The sequence below is a fragment of the Mustela erminea genome, chromosome 5 (assembly GCF_009829155.1).
Source record: "Mustela erminea isolate mMusErm1 chromosome 5, mMusErm1.Pri, whole genome shotgun sequence".
Lineage (NCBI taxonomy): Eukaryota > Metazoa > Chordata > Mammalia > Carnivora > Mustelidae > Mustela > Mustela erminea.
The window spans coordinates 576,999-589,351 of record NC_045618.1 but is presented as its reverse complement, the minus strand read 5'-3'; the positions used below and the strand labels follow the sequence as shown (position 1 = coordinate 589,351).

General features: G+C 65.4%; 1 protein-coding gene across 5 annotated transcripts in view; it reads right to left on the bottom strand.

Moving 5' to 3' along the window:
• TBC1D2B (TBC1 domain family member 2B) overlaps positions 1-11,571 on the bottom strand; it is a 59,539-nt gene extending 47,968 nt beyond the window's left edge. For 4 of the 5 annotated variants that reach the window (XM_032341874.1, XM_032341876.1, XM_032341875.1 and 1 more), the window contains exon 1: positions 11,212-11,571. In XM_032341874.1, the coding sequence (XP_032197765.1) occupies positions 11,212-11,535 (324 nt within the window). In that variant the 5' untranslated portion in view covers positions 11,536-11,571. Of the gene's footprint in view, positions 1-10,054; positions 10,268-11,211 lie in introns of those variants that run through there. The other variant, XM_032341878.1, reaches the window with a different exon arrangement.
• Positions 11,572-12,353: the final 782 nt, after the last annotated feature.

Genomic DNA, 12,353 nt, shown 5'->3' with positions numbered 1-12,353 from the left:
CCCGCATCATTCCTGGGCCTCTATCAAAAGGCATCCAAATGAGGGAAAGGGGAAAGATGCCATGTACACAAAAACGTTGGTTCATCTGCTCGGCAAATATTTACCAAGTGCCTGACTGGGCCAAGCGCCGGTCCAGGCCAGGGACGCAGAACTGGGTGGGATCCGCGGATTCCTGCCTCCGCCACACCCAGGGAGCAACGGTTTCCTTCACAACAGCAATCAACAGCCAGACGCGCACTCCCCATCAGAGACAGGACACGAAAGCCTGGCCTCGGGGACAGAAACTTCCCAAAATCCCGGTCCGCTTTCTAAAGGAGCTCATCGAGACGCAGCAAGGAGACCACAAACTCATCTGAAGTTCACCCCTCAGTGATCCTGGACAAAACCAGGGGGGCCTGGGACTCTGCCCTTCCAGGCACAGAAGCCTGTGAGGAAGGCACCGCCGGGCCCAGCAGGCGAGCCCCGCAGTCCGACGCAGAGCTGAGCTGGTACGGAACGCAGGGTTCCAAACAAAATCAGGAGAAAGCCTCACGATTCGACGAGGACAGCTGGTTAGAAATTTGCAAAGAAAGAAAACGAAGTCAAATTTGGTTCCAGATTTGAATGTACAGTAAAAGTCATTAAATCACGCAAAGAAAATGCCTACATGATCAAGTTTCTGTCTCTTTTTGCATCCCGCAACAGTAACCCAGCAGATTTCCACGGAATTTTGAAGCTGGGCTCGGGGGTCTGACTCTGGCCCACCGTGATCCACGCGAAAGCTCCCAGCGGAGCGGAGGGCGGCTTCGGTCAAGCACCGTGGGCGGCCACCACAGGGGCCGTGTGCACCTGGGAGGGACCCCCGCTCCCTGAGGCTGAGCCCCAGACAGAAGGCCCAGGGACAGGCCTTTGAGGGCTGCTTCCTACACGTGGCCTGGCCCAGGGGTCGGCTCCAGGCAGGAGGCGCGGGTCCCGCCGGGCTGATTATTTTCCCCAGAAACAAAGGGGAGTTACTAGTGCAACAAGTCCCAGTCTCTTGGAATGTAAAGACCTTTCTACTCCCACCAAGGAAGGCACAGAGAAAACCCTCTGTCCTGAACGACACATGCAGAAGTGGAAGAGAAATGATGAACGGACACAGAGAGCCAACAGCCTGCAGGAGCCGGAGGTGGGCGCCGCCGCCCTTGAGGGGGCCGACCGCCAGGGCTCCTGCCTGCCTGGGGGCTCCCGCTCTCCCGTTAACAAACACCACAGCAGAGGGCCGGGGGCGGGGGTGCTCCCGGGTTGGGCGTCTGTCTTCCGCTCAGGTCATCATCCTGGAGTCCTGGGACCGAGTCCCGCATCGGGCTCCCTGCTCAGCGGGGAGTCTGCCTCTCCCTCTGCCACTTCCCCTGCTTGTGCTCTCTCTCTGTCTCTCAAATAAATAAATAAAAACCTTTAAAAGAAAAAAAACCCACCCACAGCACATCGCAGACTTTTATTTCCAACAACAGGTTTGCCGTGCAACTCTGGGGACGCAGGAGAAAGAGCACCGGACCGCCAGCCCTCCACCAGACGGGACGGCATCCGCCCTTCGCTGTGACTCCTTCCCGATGCTCTCCTGTCCCCCAGCCCGGGTTCCTTCACACGACTGAGCACGACAGACTGTGACGTGCATCCCACACTGGCGACAGCATCAGACACCATCAGCGGCGCCATCGCCACGGGCCGGACGTCGGACTGAGCGCGGGCACACATGGTCATGGGATGCGCACAGCCGTCAGGCAGCCGTCCACGTACCCCAGTGTCAGCACCAGGCCAGGCACCTGATGTCTGGGCTCACAGCGTGCCGAGAGCGACAGGGCCCAGATGCCCCCTGGGCGGACGCGAGTGAAGGCAGGAACGTACTTGCCCCCCTGGCGGCTCTGAGGGCCAAGCAGCCCAGTGCGGCCAGCCAGGACCGGCAGCAGCACACCAGCCGCACCTGCTCTCCCGTCTCCACTGTCCCCCACAACCTCCCGGTGGGTGGGTGGCTCCGTGAACATCCAGCCGGAGCCTGGGGTCCTTGCGGTCTCATGAGGAAGAGGAGGGAGCGCACGCCCAAGACCGCACCCATCTTCCCGGCACCCCAGCAGGACCCACAGCCGCAGAGCTGTCCTCAAGGGCCAAGCATGCTGGGCTCTGGGCAAGGACGCCGGCTCTGCCCGGACACGGACTGGGGTCGGCACGGCTGCACGGGGTCAAAGCGAGCGTGGCCACGGGTCCCCACGGTGCCACGATCCCGCACCGAGGACATGTGTCGCACACAGACCGCAGGGGGCAACAGGAACACCTTGGACGGCGTGCAGGAGAAGCCGCGCTCCAGCCCAGAGGCCCTGCAGGGTGACGACCGTCTGTCCCGCCACGCCCGCTCCCTGCGCTCTCCTGACGGGTCCACCTTGCCCCGCAGCAGCGAGCTGTCCTCAGTGTCCTCCCCAGACCTGGTGAAGTCACACGGCCCGTGCTTCCAGACTCCCTGACGGTGTCCACGTGCCGCGCCCCACCCTGCACCCCGCTCCACCGACAGTGGCCCGCCCCCGTCCCCCCCAGAAGCTGGCTCAGCTCCCACAGCCCAGGCTCCTGATGCACCAGCGACCGCCTGCGAGCTCCTACTCGCTCCTCAACACCCGGCCCAAACGCCCCCCCAGAATCAATCCTGTGGAATGTGAGGACACAGCACCCTGTCCTCCATGTGGGGTGCGGACTCTGGGCTCCTGGCAGAGCCACGGAGAGGAGGGTATGTACGGGGTGGGCTCCCATGCACACCTCACTCGGCGTGTCGCGTAAGAGGACGCGGCGGCTTCTCGTAGGGAGGGAATGCTGTCTCCTAACCCTGAAGACGGATGCCTGTGCCCCAGGACGCATGTAAGCAACAAGGAACCGGCAGCAGCCCGATGACACAAAACTCAGACGAAACACAGACTATAGCTACGTCTGGTTAATAACTTTAGGTTCTAAACTGCCCTTTGAACGTTTCAAAGTCACGGGCCTGGAAAGATCTCAAACGAAGCGGACGTGAAGCCCTGCATGTGAGCCGGTGGCAGACACCAGGACGGGGACCCAGGTGTGACCTCTGGGCCCCGGACAGCGGAGAGCGGAGGCTGCTGCGCACACGTCCACACGGCCCTCCGTTCCTCCGGCGGCAGCTGCGCGCACGTACCTCTTAGATCGTCACACGACCTCCACATCAGCATTTCACATTCTCTACCAAAGCAGTTACACGCCTGGGACCTCGACCCGTCTCAAAGGCTGAGCAAGAAGCCAGACCCCTGGAGCGGCGTCCCCCGCCACCCGCTTGGGAGGTGGAAGTCGGCAGGCTCCCCGTGACCACTCAGGCCCCTTCTTTGGACAAACAAATCCGCTGACACAGCTCTCCATCCTGGTGCCTTGCTGGCGTCCGGGGGCCTCACAAAGATGAGCGAGCAGAGGCAAGGACCGGGACAGGGAGCAGGGGACCCAGACACGGAACAAGGTGAAGCACGTGTGCAGGAAAGGGGCCCCAAAGACAAGGGCCGGGGATGCGGGCTGGGCCAGGTGACAGACTCCGCTCTCCCAACAGCAGGACGGGGGCACGTGGCCCCCACAGACCATGGGTCTGCATCCCCGTGGCCCTGTCAGCTCTGCTGTCACAGTCGGGAACAGCCAGGGCTCTGCGAGCTCAGAGAATGAAAAAAGCCAGCAGCCTGGGGGGCCGCCCGCAGCACCCCTGCCAGGAGGTTTCCACGCACCGTGAAGATTTAGGAACGGGGGTGCCAAGCTCCACCCGCCAGAGACCTGGGGGGCAGGAGAGCGTGGCAGCCGAGGTCTGCAGCCCTTCCGGCTAGTCTGCAGGGCGTCTGGGAGGCACGCTAGTCTCTAACGGTCTTTCGGGCTGAGCCCTGTCTCAGGAAAGGGTTGGGTCATCCTGCCTCTCTCCCTTCACTGGGTGAAGCCTGGGGGCTCTGGCAGTCCTCAGCAGCTACGCGGGGGAACACTCTCCGAACGCCCCCAGAGGAGCGCCCACACTCGGGGCAGCCCAGGCCCCTAGAGCCGGCATGGAGGACCCAGACCTCAGGGCCTCAGGGGATTGGGAGCCCCAAACCGCTGCTGGTAGAAAGTCAGAATGCAAAGTAGACGGGCAGACAGAAACCACAGAGCGTTCCCCCGAGTACGGGCTCACGCCTCACTGGCCTCGCCCACGCGGCCTCGCCAGCTCCAGTCTGCACGGGGAACCGTGACCACACGGGGCCGCTGGGTTCTTGGCGGGGGAGGGCGCAGCCACCCGCGGTCCAGGACGGCAGCGGTCCCCAGAGACAGGCGCGCAGGCTGTGGCGGGAGGGTCGGGGCATCCTACGCTGTGGGTTCCCGGGGTGCACCCTGGCTCTACAGCCGCACCGGGGTCTCTGGGGCGAGCCCGTCGTGTGTGTGCTCCGCAGGCCTCTCTCCTGTTTCACGGTTCTGAGCAACATGCTTCCTGCGGACGCCAGCCACGAGGGCACTCTGCCAGCACGCCGCCGCAGGCCAGGATGTGGGGGGCGCAGTGCGAACCCTGTGGCCAGGCAGGTGGGCACGGCTCACTGGCAGCCAGAGGACAGCCCAGCCGCTGGGACCTGTCCCCGCCGACACGAGCCGCCCTAGGGAGGACTCCCAACGTGACCCGCACTTCCCGCTAAGCCGATACCTCCCGGAAGCATGCCGCCTGCACCGCTGGTGTCCGGCCCCCACGGGACTCCGCGTCTTGAAGCCACACGCCACAGGAGGAGACGGGTGGACGGTCAGTCTGGGGCCGGTCCACCCCTGCCCCACACGAGCCCGCCGATCACGGCCAAGGGCGGAAACACGACGCAGACTGGGTTCGCGGAGCTGCTGGGTTCGCACGTCCAGGGACGGCCCCAGTGTCAGAGCCGCCACCACCCCGCTGAGGGCCTGCTCCCTCATGCTGGTGCCTCGGGTCACGGCCCCTTCAGCTCCAACTCGGGGACAGTGACCCCAGAGCTAGAGTGCGCACGGACTTCCTCCAAGTCACCGAGCCACTTAACGACACCACCCCGGTCACAGCCCCGAGCAGGCCGGGCACACCCCCCGAGGCCAGAGTCAGCACACGGCTGACTCCTGCCAGGGCCTCGTGCCGCAGACCCCACCAGGCGCTGCGCCTACTGGCCACGGTGCCCCGGGACAGTCAGGCCAGCTTGTCGGCCACACACAGAGCTGGACATCACAGAGCTGGAAGGGAAACAAAATAATGCCTCTAATCCAGGATCGACACCTCCGAGGGCAGCGCCCGCCCACCCCTCCACCCCATCCACCGCTAGGCCTGCTATCCGACAGACAAGTTCTCCACGGAGGGGCACAAGGACTCGGGGAAGGACGCAGCTCTGGACCCTTCCCCACCAGGCTCCAGTTCCCCACGCAGTCAACCTGAGAAAGGCCAGCGAATGACGACACAGACTCCCACCGGACCGGGGACACGTCCGCGGGTGCGAGAGGCTCTAAGTGTTCGAGTTCTACCCAAACCTCCCGGCTCCCAGCCCCCCTTCTCCAGGGAGCACTCCTGACAGCCACGGCCCAGGCCTTCCCAGCTCTGGGGTGCCCACAGAAATGGTCACAGAGACCACAGCCGTCTGGCCTGGGCCATATCCAAGCAGTCCTGACATACGGGACTCTCTCCTCCTCTTCATCCCTCTGGGAAGACGCCACACGGCCCCCCAGGTCGGGACGCGGGGAGCCTCGGACCGTCACACCCCACGTGGATGAGGCCGACAAACACACTCTCCCCACGAGGCCGTCAGGCGCCGGCGTGTTTGTAAAGTCCCCGCGCTGTCATCTCCGAGCACGGGAAGACGGCTGCCCTCTCTGCAGGAAGAGCGAAAGGCTTACCACTTACCCGGCGGCAGGAGCGAACGGACAGACCCCGCGAACCTCCCAGGTTCGTAGGAACCCACTCAGCCGGCCAGAGTGGCCTGAGCGCCGACGGCCTGCCTGACCTCCCCCCCCACACGCCCTGGACCCAGTGTGGAGCCGCAGACAATCGCTGTCCTGGGCAGCATGCGGTGCCCAGATACCTGGACAGGACTGGACCCACCTCAGGGCAGCCTGTGCCCCTGGGGTTTCCTGTGCAGCCTAATAAACCGCGTCTTATGGGGCAACTGTGGGGTCCACAGGCTCCCCGGGGGCGTCTCCTCCTGCGCTGCCAGAGTGCCCCAGTCACGGGGTTCTGCAGGGAGGTAGGTGTGCGGCAGGTGGGCCATCAGGAGTCCCGTGGCCCCCAAACTCATGACCTCCCACGGCTCCCTCTGGGCCGGCGGCCAAGCCCCACGGAAGCCCGGGCCGACAGCAGGCAGGCAAATGGCCTCTCCGCCATTGTTCACACCCGACTACACAGCTCTCCGAGACGCGACTACCCCCAACCAGAGAGTCATCTCTACACGAAGGGGGTCTTTCCTGTCCTTGCGGGGAGGCTAGCGTCTGAATGCCATTCTGACCACACAGGAAGTCTGTGGGCAGAGCGCCCGGGTGAGGACACCTGTCCAGTCCTCGGGGACCTGAGGGCGGTGGCAGCTGGTGTCTGGGCCTCAAGCCTGAACGTGCGGGGCCCCTCCCCGTTTCTCAAGAAACAGCTGCCCCCGCACGGGAAGGAAGCTGGCACCGTGCACGAGAGTGACGCGGGTGGGGGCGGCGGGCATGTGAGGAGGGTAGTCACGAGGGGCGCTCTGGGGCGGGCAGTCCACCCTGCAGGGCAGGCCCAGGGCACGTGGGCCCCCGCGAGTGGCCCCCCAGACCCCACTCCCCCTGCAGTGCCTAAGGAGCGAGGGGCCACGGCAGTTCCACCTTCACAGCCACGTCCTTTGGGGCCTTTCTGCCAGTCTGTCGTCCGCAGGGCAGCCCTGCCCACCGGACCCGACGGTCCTCCGCGGTGACACGAGTGCCAGGCAGGACCTGCCTCTGTTTGGAAACAACCTCTCAGCCCCCGCTTAGAACTCTTTGCCGATTCCTGCGGCTCTGGCCCCGAACGCCTCCCCCTCTAAAGGCTGTGCCCCTTGTCCCTGGCTGCCCCCCAAATCCCTGAGCCCCGCCATCAGCACTCCCACCTACGCACGTCTGCGCCCGCCATGCCCCCCCCGCCCCCCATCCCCCCCTTCTCCCCCTCCCCTGCTGGTGCGGTCAACACCAGCCCAGCCTTCACACCTCAGCAAGTCCATCCCACCCTCCCCTGTGAAGGATCCGGTGCCGTCACACGCGTCACACGCGCTCGCTGCAAGGCGCCCGTCGCTGTGACCCGTCTGTCTCCCCATGTGACCGAGAGCCCCGCCGGCAGGAACTGGCTCATGTCGGCCTGCCTGTAGGCCCAGGGCCTCAGCTCCGGCTGAGAGAGAGAGGAGGGCCGCAGGCGCCCCCAAAACATGCGGGTCCGTGACCCACCGCCTGGGGTCTCACCCGGCCCACTGCCTGTAAACGTGCCCACATGCCAGGAACGGTTTTTACGCTGTTAAGTGGTTAAAGAATGGAAACAACAGTGTTTTGCGCCCTGTGAAAATCACGTGAAATTCCAGTTTCGGAAACACGGCTACGCTCACCCCGCGGCGGCTTCTGGGCTGTGACAGCAGAGCAGTCGGAGACTGTGCGATGCCCGAGTGGCCCTGACGTCCAACACTCACCGCAGCTACACCACGGTCCTTGGTGTCCAGCTAGGGGCACGACCCAGCACAACCGGAAGATCGGGACCCTCTGCGCTCCGGGGAGGCCGCGCCCTCCCTGCAGAGCTGATGCCTGCTCGGTTCAGAGGGCGCTTGTGCGTGCCCCAAGGGGAAAGGGTCTCCGGATACACTGGAGGGTCTGGCTCACCGTCCCGGAGGGCCAAAGCCCGTGCTTACTGGGCAGCCCCCATCTGCGCCCTCCAGATTGTGCAGAAGCTGCTTGGAAGCTGGGGATCGAACTCCAGGAAGTGGGGTACAGGCCCCGGCGTAAGGCACGCGGGGCCAGGCAGCAGGACCAGGCAAGCCGCGGGGAGTGCGCATGAAGGACGCTGCGCCGGCTTCTCGTGTCGGCCCCGTCTGGGACGCCCAACAGACCCTCGAGGAGCGGAGTCAGGACAACGCGGTAGGGAGGACTTTTCAGAGGACCCAAGGGGGAGCCTTCGGGCGGGAGCGCTGGGCAGGACCCCGGCGCTGGCAGGCAGAGCTCCCCGCCCTCTTCTGTGGGGGACACGCGACGATTACCCAAGCTAAGAAATGTTTGTCATTAAGCTGGGAGCCGTTTCAACAGCAGAGAATGCGCACCCTTCCCAGAAAACTAGGCCAAGACTGAGCGTGCGTGACTGGGTAGTTACGCGGCTCAGAAGCCGCCCCAAGTCCTTCTGAGCACCGAACGGCCCCAGGGAAGGGGTCCCTGGGCTGCAGAGGCCCAGCAGGAGAGGCGGGTTCCCGCTCACGCTCCCCTACCACCCCGGCAGTCACGCGCCTGCCTCACTCCAGAACGTCCCCTGCTCCTCACACCCCTGGATGGCCCAGTGGGCCGCCTCCCCACCCCCGTTCCGGCGCCCGGCGCCGCTGGCCTCGGCCTGACCACCTGGCAACTTCCGAGTGTTCTGATGCTTGTTTGCTGCATGGAAAGGACGGAAATCAAATGCAGTGAAGGGAAAAGCACCAAACCTTCTCTCATCCCAAACCACGGACGTTCCCACGCCAGTACCTACCCCACACCTCGGGCACTCGCTATTCCCGGAGTCCCAACCTTCAGAGGAGTCTTGTTCTGGCTTCCCGACCTCAGGCACATCCCAGCCCCTCTCTGGCCTCCGTCCCCTCATCTGCAAAACACGGCGCTGGACCAGATCCCCCAGCTCAGCAACAGAGAAGCTTAGCAAGAAATTCCAATATCAGCTTTCATTAAGACTCAAGTAGTAAAACGTTTCGAAAAAGCCCAGCGAAACCACAGCTGTGCCAGAGGCATCCGAGAGACGCTTCAAAACAAGAAACACATGATAATGCAAGAAGGAAATTGCTGATTTTTCTTTTCTTTATAAGTCATCTGCCCAGGGATGTGGTATCTGTAAAACGATATGCGACCAGCTGAAGCCTGAGCTGGGCTCAGTCCCAGGCTACGTTAAGACCCCGCTGCAAATCAGGGGCTCCCCTGGCCGAGGAGTCCTCGAGCCAAGCATTAACGCTTACAGGACCTGACAGGTGACAAGGAAGGTAAATGGCGGACCCCCACCTCTACCGCCACGCAAGTTTTACTCCTGCGGCTCAAAAGGGACGCCCTACACCAAAATGCATCCTCTCAGAGTGTGCCCCTGCTCTGGACCCCGCCGTCTCCTCAGCTCCCTTCTTCCGGAAAGCTCTGCCGGCGCTCCCATTCCCAGCGTTTCTGTAAAGCAGACCCTCAGCCTCGGGCATCCCGTGACACTCAACTTCCCGTGTTCGTAACCCAGGACTCCACATGAACGCGGATTTCCTTTTTTAAAAATATTCTGAACCTACAAGTAGATGGACGGAATGCTAGAAAGCGTCCTGGGGCACCCATCAACCAGTCCTAGAAACAAACACTTGCAAACACACCGGACACCCGCAGGACCCACTCCTGCTGCCCGTCTTCCTATGCGGCAAGTCCATCCTAAGTCCAGGGCTCATCACCCCACCCCCATGTGACTCCCCACTCACCACACGGCACAGACCACGGTGGGAGCTTCTCCACGCTTCCATCCTTGGTGCCGTCCACAGGCAAAGCCCTGTCCCGTCTCCCTGCCCCGTTTTATGTGTGTGCCGTGTGGACAGTACTAGCTGTCAGCCGTTCGGGTTCTCTACTGTATAAACACTCCGTTACTCGGCTGTGCCACGTACTGGGCCACAGATGCTCCTCTTCATTTCGCACAAGGGCCTACGCTGAGCCAGACAGTCCCGCACTTCCAGACTGCTCACAACCCCCTAACAAGAAGGCACGCGTCCCCCTAGACCAGAAGGGGCTGGGACACACAGGGGTGGGAGCTGGCAGACCCAGGCGAGCTCCGGCCCACTGGGCTCTCCCACCACCCTCCCCGCCCGATTCTCCAGGTCCCGTGTGGGGTCGTGCCTCCAAGACTCACATTTCTGCCCGTGAGACGACGGACAGACGGCTCCAAAGTCGGCTGAGAGAACCTGAAACAGGACGCTCCATTTTCTCTTTTAACTAACAATTCCACAGGAAATCCATTTGACACACAGGGCCTGCGCACACAGTGAGGACAAGCCTTTCTCTGGCAGGAGGCCCTGTGCGCTCCCTGGAGTCATTCCCAAGTTTACACCAACTGTTTCCAAGTCAGCCGGAGTCCTAGTGCACCCTGCAGAAGCAGGCTGTCTGCCCCCACCCACAGAAGGCATGGAGGGGCCGGAAAGGACCCGGGAATCACAGTGGGCCTGAGTGGCAGCGGCTGAGCTGACCAGGCTGTAAGAATGACCCTGCTCGGGGAGGTCTCGGGGACGTCCGGGGCTCAGAGGGCTGAGGGAAGCAGGCACACCCACCCTGCTCAGTGCTTGGCCTGGAGAGCCAGCGCCGCAGCCCAGCCCAGCCCAGCCCTGCCACTGGGGAGAGAGTCCAGCCTGAGGACGCGGATGGGGGCGCCCAGCAGCCAGGCAGGGAGCGAGGCCAGAAGAGAGGTGTGAGCTCCAGCGCCAGGGCCCCTGGGGACGGGGAGGGGGGGCGGGGGCGCAAGGCCAGGGGAGGCGCGGGGCACCAGGACCACGACTGGGGACTCCAGCCCCGGCCCCTCGGCCGGACGTCCCACGCGGGGTTTCTGTGCGACAGGACGAAGGACGCCTCGCACGGGCCACGCAGACCTGGCGGGAGCAGCCCCCTCCCACGTCCCCCAGCAAAGCAAGGAGCAGGAGAACAGGCTCGGCCGCTTCCAGGCTGCGCGAGCGTCGCCGACGCCCCTGCCCCACGGGGCGCGCACTGCGGGCGACCACCGGTGGGGGCCCTGAAGCGCACCCCGCCAGGGGTCCAGGGTCAGCCCGCCCCTCCCCCGGCCCGAAGCGGCAGCGGAAGCACCAAGGGGCCGGGCGCTCGGTAGGGCCAGAAGCCCCCGGGCGCGAGGGGCCGCGCCGGGCGACCGCGTCGCGCGTGGGGGAGCCCAGGTGAGGGGCGGGCGCGGGGGCCCGAGCGCGCCGGGCCGAGGCGGGGAGGGGGCGCCGGGCCGAGGCGGGGAGGGGGCGCCGGGGAGGGGGCGCCGGGGCGAGGGGCGCCGGGCGCGGGCTCCGCTCCCACCTTGAGCACCGTGACGGCGCCCGCGCTGTGAACCTGGAAGTGCGCGGGCGGCTCGGCGCCGGGCTCGGCCGCCTCGTCGGGGCCCTGGTAGCTGAAGCAGGCGTCCGCGATGTCCAGGTGGCCGAGCGGCAGCGCGTCCTGCGGGCTCTTGAAGTAGTAGAGGTAGCAGCGGCGCGCGTCGAACACGAACCAGCGGCTGCGGTAGCCGCGCAGCGGGCCCTTGCCCGACAGCTTCTGCAGGTACCCGCACAGCCGCGCCGGCTCCCGCGCCCCCGCCGCGCCCTCCCGCTCCTCCTCGTCGGCCCGCGCCCCGGGCCCCGGCATCGCCGCCGCCACCGCCGCTGCCCCGGCCCTGCGCGCCCCCGCGCCGCCCGCGCCCCCGCGCCGCCCCCGCGCGCCAGGCCCCGCCCCGCCCCGCCCCGCCGCTGCGCACGGCCCGCGGCCGCGCAAGGCAGCCTGGGACTTGTAGTCCCGCCGTCACGGCGCGAGCCCGCGAGGCGCTCGGGCTCCGCGCACCTGCCGCCCGAGGCCCGCAGCACCTGTGCCGCGCGCCCTTCCGGGAGGGACGCGGGGGACGCGCCACAGACGGCCAGCCAGCGGCCACGACCGCGTGAAACTGGCCGTCGTCCGAAAGAGGAAGCGCGAGGAAGGACGGGCCGAGCCCGCCGCGACCACGTGGGCCCAGGGCCGCGGTGCAGAGAGGAACGCGCGGGGGGAGCCGGACCGCGCACGGTCTCACCGGTGTGGGGGGGGGGGGGTCGGGAAGGCAGACGCTGCAACACAGCGGAAACCGGCGCTTCGGGGCGGGGAAGAGGCGCGTCCTGGCCGACGGCGGGAGGTCCGGGCCTGCAGGGGCGCGGCGCGGGGGTCCGCGGAGCAGGTGCAGCTCCGAGCGGGACCAGCCGGACAGCGGCCCCGTGGACCGCTGCGTCCGGCGCCTGGACCTGATGTGACGCCGAGAGCTGACTGCGGCTCCGCGGAAGGACGGAGAGAAGGTTCTGGCTTCACTTCAGGGGCCAGATCCAAGCAAATACCCCTCTTCCTTCTGCGTGTCCTCACCAGACGCGTGACAGGACACCAGGGAAGCTGGAAGGCCTCGCTTTCTGAGATGGACAGGGGACCGAACCAGTCGCCCACTCAGA